The sequence below is a fragment of the Conger conger genome, chromosome 10, assembly GCF_963514075.1.
Source record: "Conger conger chromosome 10, fConCon1.1, whole genome shotgun sequence".
Lineage (NCBI taxonomy): Eukaryota > Metazoa > Chordata > Actinopteri > Anguilliformes > Congridae > Conger > Conger conger.
The window spans coordinates 29,265,238-29,290,513 of NC_083769.1; the positions used below are offsets into that span (position 1 = coordinate 29,265,238).

The 25,276-nt window shown below is 40.6% G+C and overlaps 1 protein-coding gene across 3 annotated transcripts; it reads right to left on the minus strand.

Annotated features, from left to right (window-relative positions):
- Nucleotides 1-684: 684 nt before the first annotated feature.
- On the minus strand, nucleotides 685-24,215 carry top1b (DNA topoisomerase Ib). Of its 3 annotated transcripts, XM_061257143.1 has the most exons (21): nucleotides 24,085-24,215; nucleotides 23,642-23,666; nucleotides 16,668-16,764; nucleotides 15,294-15,414; nucleotides 14,976-15,034; nucleotides 14,383-14,475; nucleotides 13,549-13,630; nucleotides 13,338-13,432; nucleotides 12,806-12,921; nucleotides 11,927-12,048; nucleotides 11,577-11,699; nucleotides 11,217-11,404; nucleotides 6,735-6,879; nucleotides 6,114-6,257; nucleotides 5,474-5,659; nucleotides 4,021-4,089; nucleotides 3,766-3,880; nucleotides 3,069-3,196; nucleotides 2,844-2,938; nucleotides 2,609-2,758; nucleotides 685-2,033 (listed from the first exon to the last, which is right to left on the minus strand). In XM_061257143.1, the coding sequence occupies exons 1-21, from the start codon at nucleotides 24,115-24,117 to the stop codon at nucleotides 1,931-1,933; spliced, it is 2,289 nt and encodes a 762-aa protein (XP_061113127.1). In that variant the 5' UTR covers nucleotides 24,118-24,215; the 3' UTR covers nucleotides 685-1,930. The 3 variants fall into 3 exon arrangements, with proteins under 3 accessions (XP_061113127.1, XP_061113129.1, XP_061113128.1); XM_061257144.1 differs by lacking the exon at nucleotides 685-2,033 and having other exon boundaries at nucleotides 2,622-2,758; nucleotides 2,844-2,934; XM_061257145.1 differs by lacking the exons at nucleotides 13,549-13,630; nucleotides 14,383-14,475; nucleotides 14,976-15,034; ... (2 more) ...; nucleotides 23,642-23,666; nucleotides 24,085-24,215 and adding an exon at nucleotides 13,170-13,207 and having other exon boundaries at nucleotides 13,338-13,419.
- Between the last annotated feature and the right edge of the window lie 1,061 nt (nucleotides 24,216-25,276).

The window sequence follows — 25,276 nt, forward strand, 5'->3', positions numbered from 1 at the left end:
ACCACAAATACTTAAAATTCAAATTCATTGCATATTTTCTTGCACCACTGCATTCTACACTGTACATAAACCTAAAAGGAACTTTTAGCACCCTCCTATGGTCAATGAGAAAATGAACAAATCACAATCGTGGTGACCCATGGCGAAGCGCATAATGCAGGCTTCTTGTACTACAAAGTAGACCCCATGAAAATAGGCGAAAACTTCCAAGCTCTGGTTTAGGCTTCACTTAAAAATGCCTTTTGACCGTTGCATCTTCTGACACAAAAACCTTTTAACATTCTGTGGAACTACTTTTGCATAACAGTGACTTCATTTATAGACGTAAAAAGGCCAAAATGTTCACCCCCACCCAAATACAATTATACATCCAATTGTCCACTTTCGAGTAGCTGCTGTCGAGCATGCTTCCAGGCCTCATTAATCAGAATACGTCTGATGACTTGTGTATGGAAAGGGGTTCATTACATCACACCAAGATTGTTGCACTTATATGAACATGGTGTAGCCTTGTCTCAGTTCCTCTACGTTATCTGTTCATGAAAAAATCTGTTGTACCAGGCCAAAATCCAAAAATGTTAAAAAATCTAAACTACATATACAGAATGATGTTTTTCCAGGGACACTACTGTGCAAGTTCCTTCACACACACACACACACACACACACACAAGGGAACAGAATGTTATATATTGTATTTTTTTATTTTTAAATAACCTACAATGGCAAAAAAATGAAGGCTTGGACAAGAGGAGGAATAAGCTGGTAAATAATTAACATTGGCTGCTTATATTAATGCTAATGCTTCCTATAACAAAACCAAAGTAGAGAGTTACTTTTGAGATTTCACATTAATTCATGTTTGACTGCACCCTCATTCTTTACACAACTGCAAAAAATAAACAGCCTACAATTGTAGTTGTAACTTGATGGTTGATAATGTGTGTTTTTATTTTGTTCCTTCACTTTTCTCCATCTCACTTTTGGGAAGAAAACTTCCCAAACTAGTACTTTAAATAGCCATTGCTTCAAGTAACAAAGACGGGACTGTTGTTGCATTAAAATTAAGTTAAAACCAAACAATGAGAACCATGTATAAAGGGATTTAAAAGCATTGGTTCACAAATACACGTAAAAAAATCCCTGATAAAAACTGTAAAAAAAATCAAAAAAAAAAAAAGAAATCACATTCTGTCTGCTAAAGTTATATTAACAGTAAGTGTTTGCCTGTACACCCTCATTCATGTTCAGAAATACACAAAATTCAAAGTTTAGCTAAAATTAACATTTAATACATCACACACTCACTCAAACACACAGCTTCTTCAGTCATTTCTCAGCTGATCTTGCATTTCACTTTTAAATTTTTTTTATTTTTATTTTCACAAGGCGTGGGTGTACTTTAAGGAACTCTTTGACTTATCTTTTTCTATTAAAATATAGAATTCATCAATAAATCTTAGGGGGTAGAAATGGACCAAATATATATATAGAACACAAAATAATAAAAACACAAGCAGTTGAACTCTTGAGCTCTTGAACACAGTAGCTATAAGCCTCAGAGTTTTTAGTCCTCAGGTGCATTGCCGATGCAGGGTTAAGCCAGTTTGGGCCGAGCATCAAGCCACTGTCATTCCCCAGTCCAGGGGGATTACTGCTATGTGGGTGTTAAGGGCAGTCACTTTGCACAGTCTTCCAGTGTGGACACCTGAAGCCACATTAATCAGACTACCCATAGTCACTCTGCAACCCCCTTCCCCCAACCTGAGCCCTTATGTCAGCCTCCTGTATTAGGACCCAACTTTTCCTCTGACCTCCTCTTTCTCCTTGGTCAGGCTGACCACAGGGTGGAATCAGTGATGCTACAGACATACTTTTAAAACGTCTTTTAAATCACAATGGAAATAAATATTTGGAACTTTAAAATGAGATTAAAATTCAAAGTCTTCATCTGCCATGTCAATGGCCCAGGCAAACTTCTCCCGCTGGGTTTTATTATAGATTTTCTCAATGGACACATCCCACTTCTTGCACCTAGAGGGAAGAGAAGGGAAAGGAGGGAGAGAGACCGAGCACCATTAGTTACGAACTGATCAGGGGAAAGCCTTTGTGCACACTGGCATGGTGGAGACGGCTACATAGACTAAGGTGAAGTATTCAGAAGTATGCAGGGCGGCTGCCAAATTCCCAGGCAGGTTGCTATAATCCCAAAGAAGATAGAGAGCTGCAGGAAAATGTCCATTCAGCTGGAACATTTGGCATCTTGGCAACCCTTTCCCCTGCTATTGTTACTCCAAATTGCAAGTGCACTTCCATCCTCAAACTCCCAATCAGGGCCATATGAAGCCATTTCGGAGGTCAGACATTCAAAGGCAAATTTGAGGCAAAGCCTCCATACCTTTCAAGACCAAACTCAACATTTCTTGGAAATCTTCTTCTCTCCTCAATTTATTCAAATGATTATAATTACATTTAATTATTTCAAAACAATTACTACTGCATTTTTTTTTTTAAAGCACAACATCAACAGCTTCGATTCCTCGAGGTATATGTAATACCAGGCAGTGGTGGAACGCTGAAACCCCTCTGAATGTTGGATGAGCACTTACCAGGCTACCGAGATGCGTGGGTCCAGGTAGTTGAGTTTGGAGGTGCCCAAAGCAATCTGCTTGTTCTCCTCACGGTCTGTTGCCTGCACTTCAAGTTTCATCAGCTGCTCCTCTATCCTCTGCACAGCCTTCTTCTTGGTATCCACAGCTCTGAGGACACAGGGTGAGAGGACCCCTCAGAACCTCTGTATGGCTGCTGACGTAACACATGCAACACAGCCCACACGCCACCTACTTTTTGGTCTTCTCATCTTTCCGCATTTTGGCATCTGCCTTGGCACTCTTCAGCTCTCTCCTGGCGTCAGAGAGCTGGTCCTTCTTGGCATCTATCTGAGACCATGCGCAATCATGAGACAGACAGACGTGTCAGCAAAATAAACAGGAAAACAGGCTGAAGAGGATGACAGGATGACATGGCAGCAGCTTCCTGCTGCCATGATGATGGTGGAACACCTCTTACCTTGGTCTGCAGGTTCTGCATGGACTTCTCAAACGTCTTGGGCGGGGCTCTCTGATGGTTACACAAGATTGCCACCGCTCTGTTGGCCCGATTGTAGGACAGGATCTTGGCAGGAATGTTCTCCTCAGCTAGAGAGAGAGAGAGAGAGAGAGAGAGAGAGAGAGAGAGAGAGAGAGAGAGAGAGAGAGAGAGAGAGAGAGAGAGAGAGAGAGAGAGAGAGAGAGAGAGAGAGAGAGAGAGAGAGAGAGAGAGAGAGAGAGAGAGAGAGAGAGAGAGAGAGAGAGAGAGAGAGAGAGAGGTTACAGTGGAGATCCTGTAGTGATTAATCTACATTCTCCAGTCTCACCTGTTCCAATCACACTGCTGGTGTGTTCTCAGAACATACACCACGCTAATAATAGGGAGTCAAGGACAAACGTACAAGATGAGAACATTTATTTATTAATTTAGCCTGCGTTTATTGAGACCAAGACATTCCACTTAGATTACATATATTTTAAAGAAATACCTGGTCAAAATGGCAGCACTGCAATACATAAAGACACGCAAAGACTATTCAAGCTATTGAATAATCATGAGAATATATTGTGAGCTGAAGAAAATCCTCATATTTATTACAGCTGCAGCACTGTACTCGGAGCTGGGTGTAGAGGTGCTGTTCAGAGCCTTCACAGACGATGTTACCGGGCTCACTTACGAGTGGTCAGCTCCTTCAGCTGCTGCTGCAGGGTGATGGAGGCGTTGTAGGTACGGAACACTTTGGCCGTCAGTCCGTCCATCAGCTCCTGAAGGTGCTTGTTCAGAATTGATGTCTGGGGGACAGAGAGAGAATCAAGTGTGTGATTCTTGCATGCAATACCACAGGAGGTACAAGCAATTATGCCATGTGTGGATGAATGTTTAAGCTCCAAGACACAGCTTTGCAGAGGATGCCTAAAACAGCCCTGCTTACATTGAGGCGGTCAAAGAGGTCATCTTCTGGCTGTTTGTTTTCCAAGAAGAGCTGAAGATTCTTGAAGACCTGAAGATAAAATTACAAGTACTTAATGAAATCAACAATATGAAAATATACTCAGTGAGCACTTTATTAGGTATTTTAGACTCCAGTCTTCTGCTGCTGTAGCCCATCTACTTAGAGGTTTGACACGTTGTGTGTTCAGAGATGCTCTTCTGCATACCACCGTTGCAATTCTAGGTCATTTGTGTTACTGTCAACTTTCTGTCAACTTAAACCAGTCTGGCCATTCTTTGACCTCCCTTGTTAACGCATTTCTGCCCGCAGAACTGCTGCTCACTGATGTGTTTTTCACATCATTCTCTGCTAACTTTACAGATTGTTTTGTGTGAAAATCCCAAGAGATCAGCAGTTTCTGAGATACTCAAACCTGGCACCAACAATCATTAGACGGTCAAAGTCACTTAAATCCCATTTCATCCACATTCTGACATTTGTTCTGAAAAACAGTTGAACCTCTTCACCATATATGCATGCTTTTATGCATTTAGTTGCTGCCAAATATTTGCATTAAGAAGCTGGTGTACAGGTCTACCTAATAAAGTGGTCACTGAGTATAAGAATTTTTGCATTGTCCAAGGAAATATTTCTTAAAAAGAGCAAGTCCTATGACATGGGTATGAAGTGTGCATGCGTTTAGTTTTAAGGCATTTGAATTGGTTCATTTCACCAGAGTGAAAATACAGAACACTTGGCTAATGTGTGCAAACAGTGGCAATTGTATGTGTGCATGTGTACAAGAGTGTATTAAAACACAATAATGCATTAGATGTTAAATGCAAGTATTAATTTGAGAAAAGCAGAGAATTTTTGGCTGAATAAAAGTAGAAAGATCCACTTTTGTGCTGAATGCGTGACCATGATAGTGAAGGTACATTCAATGTGTGTTGAATGTACAGGTCTGTGGCTTTCTGTCGCTGCCCTCCCTCCCTCCCTCCCTCTCAGGATCTGCCTCGTTTCTGTGCCAGTAATAGCAGGAAACAGACCTCCCCGTGAGGCAGTGCTGACGGAAACCCTTTAGAGCCTAGATCACCTGTCTGTACAAACATCCTCCCACATTATCTCTCTCTCACACACACCACCTCTACAAAACCTTCCCACTGCCTGATTATTGCAAACACATTAGAGTTTACAAAACAAAAATAGTGAACAGCCTCATAATCATATTCACATTCACTTTGTTTTCTATTTACATTTGTGAGTGTATTCCAGTTGTAGCTGAAGCAGCAGTGTCTCCAGTACAAAGTCAGTTCCCATTTGATTTCTGTACTCCGTTTGACAGGTGTTCATCTGAAGAGTATGGACACAGCCCTTTTGCAGTCCTCACTGCTTCATGTAGGGGCATTAAAATTACAAGCAGTCAAACCAGCTGGTCTCCGCCTCCTCTTACCCTCTTTTCCACAGGAATTTTATTGTAGTAACGGATGGAGTCCTTTCCCAGGAAATCAAACTCCACCACAAACTCCTGTCCATCAATCTCGGGGTACAGTTTGATGTGCTCCACTCGCAGAGAGCAGCAGCCCACCGTGTCTGCAGTCTCCCCCTCCTCCTTCTCGTTCCCCGCTCGCAGGGCTAGCTGTGTTTGGGAGGAGAGAGGGCACACAGGCTCTTATGGCAGTGTTATGACAATCTGTACTGAACACTGTCCTTCTATGGGGTCAAATAATCAAGGATGTCAAAATGGCTGCCATACTACTAACAAAAAAAAAGGACAAAGGAGATCTGACATAGCAAAAATACAACCCTACTTTAATATGGCAAAATGCCAGTGTTGTGCTGAATGTGCATCATTACTTACCTTACTGTTCTTCAGAATGCACATTTCACTGGCATGTTGTTTTATTTGATCTAAAAATGGCTGACGATTTGGTTGTGATTACCTTGTAGTGATAATTTAAGAAACCGGAAATCAATGTTGCTAAAACCACCATCTGTTCAGAATAAAAGAAAACCTTTTCTGCGTGGACTCGGATGAGATTCTTGATGCAGCCACACAGTGGCGCAGTTTCCCCTGGATTTTGGCTCCTCACCTTGTCAATGAAATACAGGGCTACAGCTCTCTGGCGGATCCTCATCTCCTTGGACTTCCAGTCATCCCGGTACTGCGTGCGGATTCGGTCCACACACTTCTTTAGTCTTCGGGCCGTCTCATACTTCTGCCAGTCCTTCTCTCCCTGCAGGGGGGAGCGCAGGTGCATGGACATGCAGAGGAGGGGTTACTTTCAGGGCCTCAGATGCACAAGCACTTAACTACTTTTACTGTATGTACGGCTTTAAATACGTTTTTTAGTTGTGAGATGAGATCTAAATAACCTCTAAATTCAACAAAAGTTAGGTCATGGAATTTATAAAAACAACACTAGTTTTCTAGCCAAGGAACAACAGGTCTTATGGCAGCAGTGATAAAAAAGGTTACATGGATTAATTGGTTTTATTTTTCTTCAGACAGTTTCAGGAAAGAATATTAGGGTCATCATAGCCCAAGATGGTATTCTGCTACACTCTACACAAAGTACAGATAATAGAATGAACATATTTATCTTTATTAAAAAGGTATTACTACAGAAAACTCGATGGCACCGGCACTCAGACGCAGATATTAGCAGAAAACTAGGAAATTAATAATTTCGCTGACCTCCATCACAGCCTACCTTGATCCTGGAGCTGGGGTTAAGCATGATGTACTTGATGGAGCCCTGGATGTTCTCGGTCCAGGACACCAGCCACGTCACCTTGTTGTCGTGCCGCACCTCCTTCCACTTGGTGCCTGGTGGAGGTTTGGGGTGTTTGGAATCCCTGGAAATGTGCAGCAATTTGGACACGGATTACTACAACATGGAGGCTACGCAATCCGTTTCCCATTATCTGAGCAACTGACAAAGTGCATTCAAGTCGAGATATGCAGATAAAAGATGCCATTACACATGCAAGTGTCAGTACACATGCCAATAACATCAAGTGCCATCGCAGACACAAGAGTGAGTTTTTTCTGAAGGGAGTATGAGACTTCCAAACAGTATTTAAGTTTATAAATAAAATGCATTTCAGTGAGTTCAAACTGAATGCACGTATTTATTAGTGCACCCCCCCTATTGTTCAGGTACCATTAAAGCACAATGGCAGGGGCTCAAGCAGTCTGCTCGTTTGGCTCCTTGATCTGTAAACCTGAAACACTATTCCTTGGAAACCAATGCACGAAATGTAAACAAATTCACATGATTTACATGCATTGTTTCAACCAACTTAAAAGAAGCATTTTCCACCCCCATTTATTTATACATTGAGTGGATCATGGCTTTAATAGTTTTTCAGCTGGATAAACCAGCTGGAAATCAAGAACACACCAATCCCCCATCTGGACCTCAGAGGTCTTCAGAGTCATGTTATTGTTAGCACAGGCGAGGCTAGCGGCAACATGTGCAGGAAACGGCCTTTGACACACTGTCACAGGCAAACACTGGGATAAACACACCGGCACCATGTGGCCCCTAACAACACAGCAAGCAGCATACAGGACGGCACGCCGTGTTTCAGTCCTCCAGCTAAAAATAGCACCGCAGCTAATAACAAAACAGCAGCCCCCACTACCACCATGATGATGATGACTAACTCCATGACAGAAATACTCTGGGGCGGAGCTGGGGAGGAGGTCAGCAAGCAGAGGAACAATGGTTTCTTGGGAAGCGGAGGGCAGGACAATGCAGATGGAGATGGAGAGGGCTTCTACTGGTCAGAGGATGCAGAGACCCCCACACCCCAGAGAGAATGGCATCAGCCACAATAAGCATCGATAAAGATCACACTATCGACACACAGTGTTCCAAACCACCCACTGCAGTCACAAACAGAGAAATGCTTAAATACTATGTTTACCAAGATCCAGACATGACTGTGGAAGCTGTAAATAGTAGTCCTGCAACTCCCTCCTTGCCAGTCTACCCTGTGAAACCCCTCCAACTCCTCTGGAACGCTGCAGCCTGGCTGGTCTTCAACCTGCCCAAGTTTTCATATGTTACCCCCATGTCGTGCAGTTCAAAACACTGGTAATGACCTTCAAGGCCTTCAAAGGTGCAGGTCAGGGTTCAGCCATATGCCCCCACTGGCACCCAGCGAGTGGCCACACCAGGCTGGCTAGCAGTCCCTTCCCTGTGACAGCCTGGCCCTCACTTGGCCAGGTCCAGACTCTACTCCTGCCTGGTTCCCAGGTGGTGGAACAGCCTTCCGCACTACGAGAGCCAACTTCTAGCCTTGATCACAGAATTAGACCCAACACTTACACCATCTGACATCTGAGCTACCTTTCTTGTAAGTGTATGAACGACAGCCGAAGGCTGTTCTTGTGTCCCTGTCCAAACATTTTACTGTGATCTACTCTACAACAGAAACAGTGTTGGTGGCCAATTAGCTAATTTAGCCAGGGTAACTGATGGAAACAAAAACATGCATACACTGGCCCACCAGAAACAGATTTTACCACCTCTGCACAAGACTAATCACCATTCACCTCACGTTTGGACTTTAGTATTACATTACAATTTACTGCTTTTTGCTTGCTTTTCATTAAGTTAGATGCATGTTCTGCCGATTGCTTTATATGAAGTGTATATGTTTCTGTGGTCTATTCCTTACCGTCAGTGCAAACTCCTGTTTTTATGCCACTCAGAAGTTAATCATTGACCCAGTCAGTTTGGAATATTCACACCAGATGCCGTACTCCTTTGTAAGTTGGATTAAGGCATCTGTTAAATACCTAATTGTAGTTGTAAACTGTACTATAAGCAAAAACATGATACAGAAGTTAACACTCTGTGGGCCACTGTTATTGTATCTTTGGCCTAATGCTAATCAAATTATCTTTGCATGAATGAAAATCCATGAATGAATGAAAATGCTCCAAAATAATTTGCTCTAGATATCATTCAAAGGGACATAGAGGCCTCTTGTGGTTGAAAAAAGCAAATGCATGCATGACGAGGTGAAGCTGGAACAGTGGTTCCAATCCTTTTTACAAAGTGGGCAACATAAAATTCTGACTACAGATAACCACTGGGAAGAGATTCCATTCAATATTTGCAAACAGTGTAATATTCACTTTCCTTTAAAAATTGTCCCTGTATAGTAAAAAATGTTTTTAAAAATGGCAAGTTACTCATCCACTGCAAGTGATTGAAATTTGCCATTAGAATAACTACAAGATAGCTACATAGATTTAACTTCTTCATAGATGCACCTCTCTTTTTAATGCTCATTTCAAAAATGAGCATTTTTCTGCCACGGTTTAATTTGAAACAATTTCAATAAATACATTTCACACAAGAACTATGATCCAGTATGTTAATGTGCACTTACATTTCCCATCTACACACTAAAGATTAATTTCATGAGTGGGGCCCCAATTCACCGGAGCCTGTAATTCAAGTGAAACAGGTTTGGCTACATCCCCACAGTGTCTAGTTGAACACGACTGGCTGTGATTAAGTGGCAATTACCTAAATAGGGAAGCCAATCTGATTTGCACAAGTAATCATGTTAAATTGAAAGTATTAAAATTACTAGGATTAGAAATTATGAGACTATTATACAACATTTATATGTTTAGTCATTACACAGACATACTTATCCAGAGCAACTTACATAAATGCAATATTGAATATTATGCAAATGTCAAAAGCAAATTTAACCATTAATGCAGAAATACTGTGAAATGTGAATTACATGAAAATATTTTGTATGATTCTTCTATTGAATAAGGGGCATCTCTTTTCTCCATCCAAATGAAACATCCCAAAATCACAGTTCACAAATTATATTCTGCCACTGGTAAACAATTGTGTATTACTGACAGGTGAACACGAGTACTGCTGAACAAAACAAATAAACGTGTCAATCGCTATGGCTACCACTGTGAAATAGGGTGCAAATTAGTGTAATTAGTTGTAATTCAAATAGCTTGCTAAAATGATTCAGGAGCAATAATGGGATGTTGTTAATTGTCCAACAGGAGGCTCCAAGAGGAGGCTTATCGGCACCTTGCCACTACAGAACTGCATTTATAATCTATAAAACCCATTTAGTGAAAATACAGCCTTATTTATGAGCACATCTGAGGGGTTTTATTCCCTCAGCTCTCGACTCCAGACCAGTGCCTCTCAAGCTTTCTGAGCCCACACGTTCTGTGACCCCGCCCCATATGAAAATGTACCCTGCAGTCCGTAAGTATTTGGACAGTGGTACAATTTCTGTTCTTATGGCTCAGTACTCCAGCACATTGGATTTGAAATGAAACAATGAATATGAAGTGCAGACTGTCATCTTGAAGGTATTTACAGCCATATCAGGTGATCCAATTACATCCCTTTTACATCGTCCCTCCATTTTAGTGGACCAAATGTAATCAGACAGTTGACTTCTCTGCTATTTTGGATTAGTCAAGTGTATTCACTCGCTGCATTAGTGCAGGTATAAGAAAGCTTTCAGTACCAAGTCTTGACTTACCAAACAATATGCCATAATCAATTGTTTGGAATCAGTAGGATCATCATGGACTAAGTGTTAATGTAGTTTAATTAAGAATTAAGTGACTTCATTTTAGTATGCTCTGGTTTACATTACAATATAATTAATTTGTGTGTGGATCAAGTCAGACTGCAAATGGTGAAAATGGTTCTTTTTCTTTTTATTTTTTTATTTTTTTATTTTTTTTTTTTTTTTTTTTAAGTCTACCATTTTTATTTTTAAATTTAGCTAGTGATTACCCATGACAATGTAAGACCTGAAAAACTACAAAACAAATTAAACAGGACGAGAGGGACAAACCATTTAGGGATTTTACCATTTTGGTTTCACCTTAGAGAAATGACAGCAGTTTTTATACAGCCATTTATATGCAGAGAGCCCCATAATGTTTGGGAAAGACATGTATTGCACTCCACAATTTAATCAAACTATTCCGTGAGATCAAGTTCTGGTGTAGCCTACTGTATTATTTTCGGACTGAAATAATGTGTTCTTCTTCATTTGTATTGTGTTTCTGTAAAGTTCTGCATGTTAAAAAAGTTACCCATAAGGCCATGAGCGAGCCTGGGGAACCTGCCCTGATGCCCGCACTGGGTAGCCGTCCTCAGCTCACTCACTTGCTGCAGTTGATGATGATGTCCTCAGGCCGGATGCGGCGTTTCAGCATTCCCATCTTGGGGTGGTCCCCTCGCCCACGGAACAGCCCCGGGGGCTCAATACGGAAGTTTCCAATTCGCTCCTTGTGGTTGTCCATCACGCAGAAGCCATACTCCTGCAAGGTACGCTCATTCTCCTCCCTGATTTTCTACAGGCCACAAAGAGAAATAAAACCAACGTAATTACACATAACTAAACGCTTCATTCAAAATCAGCCCGTGTGCAGTTCTTCCTTGTGTTTTAATGGCTCCACACTCCACAGCCAACAGGAGAGGCTAATCTCCAGGACTTAAACAGAACCAGCAGGGTCAACCACTCACCTGCTTCTCCTCTTTTGTCATCTGCTTTCTGGCCTCTGACTGTGCTTTGAAGTAATCACTCATCTCTGTGAAATCACACTTGTTTAAGTCAGAAATCTTTGATTTCTCCTCCGATGTCATTTCCTGGGGATGGGGGCCAAAATAACAAACAAACCAATTTAGTCAATTTAACTGGAATATTGCAAGAAAGTCTCAAAAGGTATGAGCATAAACTGCCACTGCCATGTGGAAATGCATTACAATAAAAAACTAACCTGTCATCCACTGTTAAGTTAACACCTCTGAAACACTTCTGACCATTCATCACAATTTCCTGAGAGCAGGGACACCAGAATAATCAAATCCCTTACCTTCCTCCAGTCTTTATAGAAGTTTTTGCGGAAGATGTCCTTGGTAGTATACTCATGGTCCAGCATTTTGGCAAAGAAGGTGGCAACTTCCTCAGCTGGTGCACTCAGCTTCATTGGCTTCCCTGTAGAAAACCCAAAATGGGGAAGAAGCCATTTAACCACATGAGTCTAAATGGCACCAAAACAATCACCCTCACCTCATCACTACTCTCCGGAACACCCTACAAGCCTTGCCATTTTGAAGATTCCCCGTCTGGCCCTAACGATTTGGCCCTTGTCAAAGTCACTCAGGCCTTTATGCCTGCCATCCAACACATCGACTATGAGAACAAACGGTTCGCATACCGTCAAATCCCAGAACATTATATGCGCCGTTGTTATGAGATAATCAACATTATTTGCTTGATTAGATTAGATTACATTCATGGCATTTGGCAGACGCTCTTATCCAGAGAGACATACAGTTGATTAGACTAAGCAGGAGACAATCCTCCCCTGGAGCGAAGGCCCAAAGGGCCTTGCTGAAGGGCCCAACATCTGTGTGGATCTTATTGTGGCGACACCGGGGATCAAATCACCGACCTTGTGTGTCCCAGTCATGTAACTTAACCACTACACTACAGGCCGCTCTTGATCTGTGTGTGTTCATAATGTTTTGGCTCATCGGTGCATCTAAACATAGACATTTCACAAAATTTAGCATCCATGATTGTGTTTTTCTTTACACATTAGAATATCAAAAATACGGAAATACTTACGAGTAACCAATAGTCAGAATATTTGTACCCCTTGTCAGTACTTTGAATGGGCATCATCCCAATGTCCTATCAAAGTATGAGCACAGTCCAAAAGCAAATTCTTATTATAAATTTCACTTACCATCATAGTAAAACTTGACATTTTTGGGAAGAGGTTCATACGGAGGCGCAAAGACCGGTCCCTTGTGTTCCAGAAACCTCCATTTTGAGCCGTCGGTGTACCTCTCTTCCTCCCACCTACAGACCATATTGACCAAGTGAGATAAGAACATCAGAGTATCAAGAAAGGGTGTGAACTGACTATTGACTATTTCCATGGATGTTTGTGACATCTACATTTTCTGCACCCCAACTCAAAACAGTAAAGAGGAAAATATGGCCGATTTTTCTGAAATTTGATAAGGCACTACTTTCTTCACGTGAAGCGGTAAATTGAGATTTATTTTCTCTATAACCTTGATTGATGCAGTGACACTTATACTTACTGGTAGTCCAAAGGTCCACTCATCAGTCAATGTCGAAACTAAGCAAGTCAAATACATAAAGTATAGATTTTAGTGAGTTATTCCTCTTTAGTCTCCTGAATCATAGCTTGGGCCAGAGCTAAGCTTCACTGTCAGAGTCAAAGTTCCAACTTCCCCTTGCAATCGTACCATTTCCACTTCTCCTCTGGCTCCTTCTTGGCCTTCTTTTTGCCATCGCCTTCTCCTCCTTTTTTATCTTTTGTCTTCTTTTTGGGTTTTATATCCTGACACATCCAAAATGAAATGAGCAGTTAACTGGAGAAGGGATTCCTTCATCTCTGCAAAGGTAAAATAAGTGATGAGGAGTAAAGAGAGCAGGAGATGGCACCAGGTTGCTTACCTCCTCCTCATCCTCTTCTTGTTTCCTCTTTTTCGTCTTCTTTTCATTTTCAATCTTAATTTTTTTAGGCTTGAATTCATAACTGTAGGGAAGACACACCCAGATATCATTACCTTCACAACCAATACTGTTGAAAATGACAGCCTTCAGAATGTAGCTACTTGGACTAATGCGAAAACCAAAATTACTGGCAACATTTTATTCAAAGCCTTTATTTTCCCAATGATTCAGATAAAACATGAAGCTGTGAGTCAGTAAATGTATGCACGTGCTTGCATATTTGACAATATTCAGTGGATTGTTCTTACAATATTAAATGATAAACAAAAAGGCCAATTTGCATCTTACTCAACTACCCTGGGGAATATGCCGAGTTATTGAGGGGATCAGCATTATCACATTGGCTCAAATTACTCACACAGAGTAAAATATAAGTCAGTTGTTGGCTATGATTCCTCCATTTTGTTTTTGTGGTCCCATTTTAAATCAAATTATCCAACTGTCTTCAGTGAAGAGACTGCAAAGAAACATCTCAAACCTTTTCCAAAATTAAATGACACATCAGCTGACAACTGGCAAGTATTTTCCTGCCAAATCAATTCAATTAATTCAGTCAAATACCATATCTGGTATGGTATGAAACGTGAAGGGATGTAATAATAAGAGTTGAAAACATTTATAAATCCTAAGAGAGGTACCCTCCAAAGCTGATGGGGTTCACAGACTGGATCCTAAATGACTCTTCCCCCATGAACATGAAAATACTGATAATGGCTTCAGTTAACACAAGGGCAGAGATCTCTTCAGAAGGAGGACAACAGCAGACGCACTCACTCATCATGGTCCCGTTCCCTCTTCAGTGACTTCTCGTGTTTGGGAGAGTGATAGAAGTCTTCATTTTCAGGTTCTGACTTAATATGAGGGGGACTGAGGAAACAAGAGGGCAATTTTAGTAATTCAAGCAAATGTAACCTAAATAGTGAGAAAAAACAAGGACACTGCCTTTCTGAGAAATACACAGAATCAGACAGATATGGTGCTATGGTGCCGACATTTCATCTTACAGCAAATCTTGTCAAATCTTGTCAAATCTTGTCTGACCACATCTGCATGCTTTTATACATTCAGTTGCTGCCACATGATTTGCTGATTAAATATTTACATTAGCAAGCTGGTATACAGGTCTACCTAATAAATTGCTCACTGATTGTAGCTTTGACAACTTGAGCTGCAAAAAAGAAATTGACAAGGCACTGAGATTTGAAAATGAAAATGATAGGAGTTTGCCCTGTAAACTATTTGTCCAAATGCACTTTAGTATGTGTCTAAAGCAAAAAAAAAAATGAACGGAATGAACATGATCCAATTATACCAACACCAATTATTCATTGACTTCACTTCAAACTGCAACAAGGTCAGACAACTACCTGGAAAACCCGTTTTCCTTTTCTTTCTTGGGCTTGCCATCAATACTAGAGGACTTGCTCTGGGGGGAAAGTAGAGAGACTTATCATAATGAAATCAAAACATTATGACAATTCTAAGTAAACAACAACCTACTTCATACCTCCAGCAGTTGGGATCTGTATTGGAAAATAAATGATACTTGGATAACAGTAGACACACTGCATCCACTGCCTAGGCTAATTTAATTAAGATTGATAACTGAGCAATTCTACTGGAGACCAACAATATACCCAAGGGTTTTGTGGACAATGACAGAATTATTTTTCCTGTAAGCTTACCTTTTCGTCTCTTCTCTTATCTTTGTCCTTGTGCTTGTCCTTGTCCCTGTGTCTCTCCAAACCTTCATCTTTGTGTTTCACTTTGTCTTTGTGTTTCTTTTCCCAGAAATCCTTGTATTCGCTGGAAATCATAAATCAGAGACAAAACAGCACAAAGGAGATTAGCTAACGCTCACAGATTAAGGGGAAACCAGGTGGACTATCCAGCTAACTCTGTGCCATGATGTACCCCGCAGTCTGGCACGGGATTCTGGGATTACACACAAGGCCATAGAGTGCGCAGGCTGGGCAGGCCTCAGTCAGCAGGGTATCCATCTCATCGCCGAATGGAAACTTTGCTGGCTGACTGGGTGCCAGCAGAGCACGCTATGCAGTCCACGGGTGTAGCAACCGTGCAGCTCAGCTGCTCTACTGCAGAGTGCTGGTGACCAATGGCGAAAGGCAGGCCTTCCAAAGCAGATCACAATTATTTCAAGAACACACACAAAAGAAAAAAAGGCCCATTGCCTAACATTCCGAATATTCTGTTTCATAAGCGCTGATCTGAAGCCAGCCAAAATACAGAGCACACCACTTCAAAAACAAAACGACAAATCATTTGCAGATGTCATTGGAAAAGAGTTACATTCTTGAACATGTAGTATGCCAACAGAGAGGAGCATACTACACTACATATGAGCATATTGAGAAGTAAAAATATGACTTTATGATATGACTGCTAAATAAAAGGAATGAGAATGTGTGTGTATGTATGTACCCAGCTGGGGGGACACTGACCACATCCAGCACCTCTGCATATCCATTTACGTCCCCACCCACCAGGGAGTGGGACCAACAATGGGTGGAGCTGGACGCTACACGTTAAATGTTTTTGGGGTAGACCCTGGACTCAAAGCCTGCTGCTCTCCTGTAGCCATGCCATCCCCTCAAGGACACTTCAATCAAACTGCTTAACTGCTTAGTGCTCAGGGTGATCTCACCTGACACATTCACAGTCATGTGTTTTATTGAAATATAGTGTGCTTCAACCACATGCCCAGCCACCATTCCGCTCCTCTGATCGCCCCCTGAAGCTCAGCCAGTGGTGAACTTGAGGGGGGTCAGAAAAAGCACAGAGTGCACTTGAGAGGATGACAGCTGTGAAAGAACTGGCTTCAGGTACTTGTGTGGTTTATAGCCCTATCTATGAAGCACTTCCTGTCGGTCAATATGCCACTGCCAATCATCGCCCTTCAGAACAGAAAACAACTCTGAACTCTGAAGAGACAGATAGAACGAGAGAGCGATAGGCAGAGCACTGTCAGTCTTAAAGCAGAAATGTTAGTGTGGGTGATGAATGAGACAGAAAACAGAGAAGGGAGGGGAATGGCATACCTGTTAGTACACTTGGATTTCTCCCGCTCCTTGTCTTTCTTGTGGTCTTTGTGTTTGCGATCTTTGTCCTTATGCTTGTCTTTGTGTTTGTGAGAATCTGTGCAAGGAAAGACCCACATTAAAAGTGTTGCCCACAATAGGAAAGACAACGTAATTGGAGCATTGTCTGGCAAGATGAGAAACATTCGTCTTGCCAGACAACGTCACAGTCGAAAAGGATAGAACTCTGTAACAAGGTGAGAAGTGGCACAGCAGAGAATCACTTCCTGAAGGCTTCCACCTACAGTGTTGTTCCATCAGTGTTATCCACCTACTACTGCACTGAGCAAGATTACGGTCAGGAAATTGTCAGAATTAAAATGCATTTCCTGCTTTGCTGGTTCTCTGAATGCAGGCCAAATTAACACAAAATCTGCAAGGCAGAGCCAGGGTATGAGTCTGCATGAGCATGTCCATGATTTGCCAGATATTTTTTAGAACCAATCTCCACTCTCATAAACATCCATTTTAAAGGGTGAACATCTGGGTCCAATCTGAGCTCTCCCTGCTCTCATCTCTGCCTAGGAAAGGCTGACTAGCTGACTGGCAGGAACCATGAACTCAACAAGGCCCAGAATCTGACAGCACAGAACTGTGCACCCACTCTGGGGTGTGAAACTCTAACTACATAGAGGCAGCTGCCCTGAGACATGACCCTGGGCTAAAACGCAATACCACAGATCCTGCCGTGGGACTGAAATATACTGCACATCTACTGCAGGTATGAGGGCAGAAGGGAATTGGTTTGCGTAGAGAGAATTTAAAGGGTGGGGAGGATGCAGGGGAAAATTACATTCTCTCTAAGGCAAAATGATTCAAATAACAGAATGAAGAGTGAGTATAAGCGGTGAGCTGATCCAGCATGAGATTGAGGATCACAGTGATTTGTTTTTGTCACCGAAAACACCCATGTAGCGATATGAGGAACAAAATGAGCAGGACATTCTGCAGCTGATTTTTTGTGCATGTAAAGTGTTGGCCAAAATCGGCTAATATCAGTTGCACTGCTACATACACAACTAATAATATACTTTTCTGAGGAATATAGACATGAAGGCTTATAGAACATATCTGTCAGAATTTAAATCAATTGGGTAAACAGTTGAATTCGTTTTTGAGTATTAGTTTTTATTAAACCCTCACTCAAACACTATGCCAACACATGGCAAAGTGATGTCATGAATGTTAACAAAGACTGCTCCATTTGGCATATTGCCAGTTAATTATCAGTCCATCATTAATGAGTCTGTGCATGGAATATTGCCAAGTTCTCTTTCGTCTGCACACGTGAGATAATTCCATCACAGTAATATGATCCATATCATATAATAACCTTCGTATTGGTGTCAGTGTGCTGGCAGTACCATCTCACCCCTGGAAGAGCAGGGTTTAATTATCTAATAACCAATACTGACAGTGACTTTGACTCAGGATAACACTCTCGCCTTGTGAAAGAGGTCATATTTCAGATCTGGAAAACCAGCAGCCTCCTCATTCAGTCGTACTCTCTCCCTGCTCTCCGTTATTCATCAGTCCTTCACAGGGGTTAGCACAAACCAACAATTACTGCACATACTCTCTTCAACCAGAGACCCAGAGGACTGATGCAATGTGAAACTGCAGCCATGCTCTGCCTTCCACATCACTGATGATAACCTGTTCCTAGTCACCAGACTTTGGGGCAGTTGTGCAGAAATGTTTTCAAACATGCAACAGTCAAAGAGCTTTAATCAAGCTGTGATGTAGAAAATGTGATTATCTGATGTTGTGTGTAGTTTTGCTGGTCCTTGAAGTGAAGCTCAAAGCGAAAAAAGGCTCACAGTACGAGCATGATCAGCATTCTGCGTGATGTGTCCCACTGGCCGTGTCCCCGTTAAAAGCTGCTTCACTGGAGAACTGACAAATTTACAAGCCAACTTAAGGGCTTGCCAACTGCCTGCAAGAGGTCACAAAGCAATCTATACATACAATAATGGAATGAAAACACCATTAATACCTCTGGAGCACTTCTGAACAAAGAGCAAGTGAAATTGTTCAAATATGTCCTGAAGACCCATGTACTCAAGGTAACAAGTCATCTTTTCAACAAAGCATGAAATAAATTGCATAATAGAACTGGATGAAAAATGGGATCTATTACATTAGCACCAGCTTATTTGCTTGTCCTGAAAATGTAAAATAGTGATATCAAAAATCTACAACAACCACAACCCCCCCAGGTCATAAGATATACCAATACCCAAAACTTTATGAATATCAATTTATTCAGCTAGCCAGTACCTTATGAAATATACATTTATTCACGTATTTTGCAGTGAGTTTATTCTTAGAATTTTAAGTAAATTAAACTAAACCCATTTGAGCATTCTCCCCAAATCTCAGTTTTTATCATAACCTCCTTCTTAAAATACACACTTCATCCAACTCAAACCTCCTTTTTTAAATTTAATTAGCTACTTAATCTGGCAAATTTATAAGGCAAAGTCTGCCAGAGGTGCAAATACAGATGAGAAGTTAGGATGATCACATTAAGAGTCAAAAACAAGGGTATCACTGCAGCCTCACCACAGAACACATCCTGGCCTCAGTTGGTAATGAAAAAAAGAAAGAAAAGAAAAACAGCATTAATTCTCATTGGTGTAATTGGTGCACGCAGCTTAAAATTTGTTGCATTTATAAGAATAAATTCAGGTCATGTGGTTGTCCACATTCAAGCATACAAGGGAACGATTTGCATTATCATTTCTGGAAAGGAAATGTTCAAATAACAATAAAAAAGACTAAATAAACAGAAATACCGTCTTTTGTTTCTGCTGAAGAAATTCACTCCAGGGAGCCTGTCAAAATCAACCCCAGCCTTTCAAGCTGGCATAGTCTGCAAGGTTTCTGACAAGCTGCCACAGGGTACAAATGAACGGCTGGCCACTGCAGTCCATCAATACAGAAAAACTAAAAACTGAGTATTTCAGATGTAGTCCTATTAGATTAATTGGATCTGTTCTTGATTCCAGACAGGTGTTATGCTTCTGTTCTGAATTTCCACAATCAGTGGAAGACTAAGCATGTCACCATCCAATAATGAATATTCACTGTGTCACTGTCCGCATCCTCATTAGCTGTACAATGTTTTCAGAAAACTCAACCAGAGGAAGGTTTGTAATGATTGTTCAAATAATTTAAGTGCAGTGAAATTATCTTTGAAAAGAAGGGTGACCCTGCCAAACAGCTTGCTATGCTTATTTTATCACATCACAATCATATATGACTACATGGCCATCTCAATGAATAACAACTTCTGCAATGTCTGGGGTGTATTCCTTAATGATAAATAAAACAAATATGAAAGTGGTGTTCTTACATCTCTGAAAGGTGAAAGAAGGAAACTATTCAAATAGGGCACCCTATTGATATGGAATTCATCCTACTAATTTTCTGCCCAGATGAGTCACAGGCATATTCATCCCAGTACATGCATTACTCTGGTGTTTGATTATGTGAACAAATGAGCAAAGGAAACCTGCCTGCTCAATGCAAGTGCAAGTGCAAGCCTAGCAATTTCCACACAGAGTCATTATCTGCACTGTAATATTTTTACAACAGTCATTTAGCTTCTGATGCAAAAATGCACAGAAATACTACAAATTGTCAATGCTATGCGTTATCCTCTATGCATTTTCTATTTGTAATGTTACGTTAGGTGGCCCCCATATATAGGCCAAGTGTAAATACACAGGAGGGCTGGAAGATGAATAAAAACATATGAAAACTGACAATTGACTTTTTCTGCACATTGAGCATGTGGCATCCCAGTTCCAGTGCAATCTCATGAATGACATATCCTCAGAGTTCATTATGCACAACAGAGCCATGTAAAATAAAAACATAAATGTCCGATAATTTAAAAGAAGGCGACCTAATAATGCATTGTGCACCAATATTCAGTGGCACATTTCCTATTAACAAGGATATTGCTACTCTAATGAATGATAATTCCATGACAACTGGATAATGTTGTGAGTAATGTTGCCCGAGGCAACCCCCAGGAATGCTCAAGATCCAGTAATAAAAAAAGTAATACATAGGTATGTTCATCAGATTTAGGAAACCTGGGTTGGAATGTAGTTTGGGATGGTATGTTTCAGGCATATGAGATACCATTCCTAAGAGTATCACTTACACACAAGCAGAAAGCACTTGGGAATTCCATATAAACGTACATGGGCATTTATATGGAAATCCCCAATGATCATTCCAAATGATCTACGCAAGCATGATCCTATGCATGTGCATATGTTATTTGAAACTGTTTTCAAAATCATTGGTGCCCAGCCATGTGCCCAACCTTGGATGGCAGAGTATACAGGTTTTCATTCTAAACAATCAATACTCCAGCTGATTTCACAAATTAGTTCCCTCATCTCTGGTTGAAAGGTCAATTTGTGAAATCAGCTGGTGTATTAAATGGCTGGATTGAAATCCTACATACTCTCCTCCATGGTACATGATTAGGCACCCCTGATGTAAGGTGACCTTGAGCAGGCACCAGATACATGTATAATTACAATTATTATTAAAATCATTAGAATAATGATGCAGTGCACAATAAACTAAAATTGATCACCAAACTTCTTACATACAATGACAATTGCAGGCTGAAATTAATATTTAACACCGCTAACTTGGTACCATACAGTACATGTGCCTGTAGTGTAGAATAAGCTTCCCATCTTAACATAATATTGGTCAACAGACCCACAAATATGGTCTTTCCCACCTCTGCAGTAATACTTCACTGATCTTAAAAGCCGTGTTGTTTTGATATGGATACTGCACCCACTGGTTTGCACATTATTATGATGATAGAGCAGCATCAAAAAGCTAACCTCTGCAGGCAATATAAAGCACCAGAGAAGTTATTTGAACAATGTCACATGCTTGCTCAGTTTAGAGTTGTGTACAACACCATTATATGCACTTAAGAGTCAGATCAGATTACAAAGCAAAGCCTTTACAAATGGTGAGCAATACTTTCACTACATAGGAGAAACTGAAACGGGGTCTTGTGCTGTACTGAGTGTGGACAGAGCTGTATTTGTTAAAAAACAAGATGTGAAAGGGGAAATTTAACCAGAGCATCACCAGTATCTCAATGCCTGAACAAGTGAGTAACCCCTTTACTCATTGGCCAGGAGCAGGCTTATGCAGAGTGTATCATGCTTTCTGGAGGCCATTCAAAACAGTTACTTGTGCTCTGCATATACATTTGACCGCAGAACCACCGTGGGAACATAGGTACACCACTCATTACTCTGCCCCATGTGGGCTAATGATAGCAAGTGGTGCAAGCTTCAAGAAGCTTCAAATAGCTTGAAAATGCTGGATTTCCATGCCTTCTGATGCAGCATCAAAAATACAGGGCATTTATGAAATGCAATTTGAGAAATTGGTCCAGTCCCCACTTTTCTGAATTTAAAAACAAAGGGCAACAATGGCCACCACACTTTATTTATTTTTGGCCTCTTTTCCTACATTGCATTGCCAACCACAAAATCTTCCAACCATCTGAGATACCATTGCAGATAGCGTGTGGTTGCAATTCCTCTAACCCATAACATCATGTACTGAAAATTGCTGTTCAGTATTTTTTTAAATGACAGCCATTAGCATGTTATGAGTCTGCATTAATAATGTCTTTACAAATAGTTGGACAAAATAAAGTACCTCACTCATTGCATGCAAAATCTTGTTAATGCTTTCAAGGACCTATGAAAGTATAAACTAAATTTTAATATAGCCAGTAGGATTTGGTTCATTTATATGACTGAAGCACACTTTAAATGTCATCCGGATTTCTTAAATGGCAATTTACACAAGTATATGCCAGTCAGATTGAATATTACTGAAACATGTCTTTTTAAGAAAATGCAACATGAGTATGTTAAATACAATGACAGGTAAATTGCAAAAGAAAAGTGCAGACACTGAAATGAAGCTCAGAGGTCATCTGCCCCACTCACTCTCCTGTGTTCTTCAATAACCTTGTAATTAAAGTAAATTCGTGGCATGGTAAGATTCCTTGTAACAGTTAAATTGAGCTACTGTACATAAAGCATCTGCATTCGTTTCCATATTTTTAGCAATACACTGTTACCATAATAATTTGAAACCAAGTTATCCATAATACACTGGCACAAGAATAACAGTGGAACAATTTTAGTTCAATGAAACTGGTAATTACATTTTTTAAAATGTGTTAATTAATTTAGCTTCCATCATAATAAATAAGATGGATGCTGCTGGTATTTACCCTGCAAATCGAAGATGACCTAGCCAGATGTAAACATTTGGAATGGTAAAAGTTTGAATCAAAGTCAAATGCACCAATGCGATTTTTGTTAACTAGATGACATACGAACAGAACAGGTTTTAAAATGTGCGTAGCGTACACCCTGCAATTGAACACATAGCATCCCTCGCCCCTCCATGCCCAGCCTCCATATCACGGCGATCTGCTCTTCATGTTCTCGGTACTCAGACAGCTCAGCAGAGGAAAAGAAAATGGCGCAGAGACTAAGTCCTCAACCCCCAAATCACTACTTTCGGCACCATAATACGACCCTTTAATGAAATCTTCGAACACAAATAAGGTCGTTTTCTTAAAAATAATGTACGGCTCTACCAGAATCCGTGTCCAGATGTAAAAATTTAAAATATGAAATGCCATTTATAAGCCCTTCATTTGAACAATAGGCGCTTGTGAGCAGAGCAGAAGGGACTTAGTCTCTGGGACGCCATTTCTGTCCTTAAAACTGGCTAACGATAGCTGGCCACTAGCTAACGTACCACTACCAGGCTATAGAGAAAACGTACAAAAACTAACGTGGGTCAGTATTGACATCCATTCTCAGTTTATCATTGTAGTATAGTAAACTTACCATTAACCCGATATCCAGAATCGATCTGCAAAAAAAAAAGAAAATATAATATATAACCGTTAGCTAAAATAGTTACTAAAGGTAAATAACTTCAGTTTTAGTGACAGTTAACTTAATGTTAATTGTTCAAAAGACACGGCTGGGTAGCATGCCAAGTAAGATTAGGTCCAAGTATGAGAAAATGTATTTTAAAAGCACTATATGTGGCTATTGCTAATTGTGAACACAACAGCTATGAATTACTGACTCCATGTGGCTTGCTTGTTAGTAAATTATCATCATGACCACTGGGCAGACTGATTTGCCGTGTACATTTTTTTCCACTGTTGTCAGCTTTAGCTAGCAAAACGTTGATTGTCTGCCGTTGTGATACGACTAGCCTAAGCAAAGCTTCATCAATCATGACACAACAAAATATTTCTGAAATTAGATATTTGCGTTACCTGGGAGTCCTTGTGTCCATGATCTCCACTCATTGTCAGTTCGATTAATTTAAAAAAATAAAATATGAAATGTCTGGGATGAAATACCGGCGTGCAGCGGTGCACAGAATGGAGATTGAAATAGTTGTGTAACAGACTAAGTCCGAACTTTCAAGAACTGCGCATGCTCCTGTCCGTTTAAACGAGGAAAAAAGTGATCTGTTCAATAGAACCTCCCTTTTCGAAGACGCTCTCTGGGTTTTTGGTTTTACCATGGTCGGAACGTTAACTTTCTTCTGAAATCATGGATGACCGGGTTGGTAGCGTTTGGCTGCAATATGAAGGATAGAAGAGCTGCAATCAAAGATTGTTGGATGAAAATTAAACAGCACATAACCAGTTATTATTTACTCCAGAAAAGTCTACAGTTTTAGCATATTTTGTGTGAGAATACTTGGCAATCAAGCTACTATGTTAAATGTAGCCTACTTTAAAACTTTTTGCAGAGAATTTAGTACAAAAAATGAATGCAACAGATTACATTTTGCACACCAATTTCACTGATTATATGACATCAGTGTTGATAATATTAGCTTGAGGAATTACACAAATCATTTTTTTGTTTGATCGGTAATAACTAGTTTGTTATATCTTTGTTTTCTTTGTGCTCAGTTTGACAACAGTTTAAAAAAAAAATCTGTCTGAAGTAATATTAGGTTCCTATTCCAGAAACTGCACCTTTCAATGGCCTCCTTGTTTACCCCTGTCACTGAGCAGAGAGAACACATAATTAGAGTTGTATGAATCAAATTATGTGGAGGCCATCCCTTTGCCATGGAGATATCCTGAGAGGATTGCCACCAACTACAGTGCAGCGTGAGAACAGGATTTACACAAAAACAAAGATGCCCATCAAAAAAAAAGTCCTTTCCAATATAGAGCGTGTTACTGGTGCTGCTACACAATGGCCAAATAATCACAGAAATGCTGTTCAGAGCTTACATTGCTTTACTGCAATTACTGTTGCCTGCCTCTTTCAAACTGCTGTCATTGTATACATAATTCCTGTTTGTCTCAACAAACAAGACACCTTTGGGTTGCTGCTTCAAAGATTGTAGTTGCTACTGTGCACAGTGAGAAATAGATACTGGCAGTGGAATATTAGATTCTCACACTTGTGTTCAAGAAAGAGATGTTTCAAAATACTTCCTCA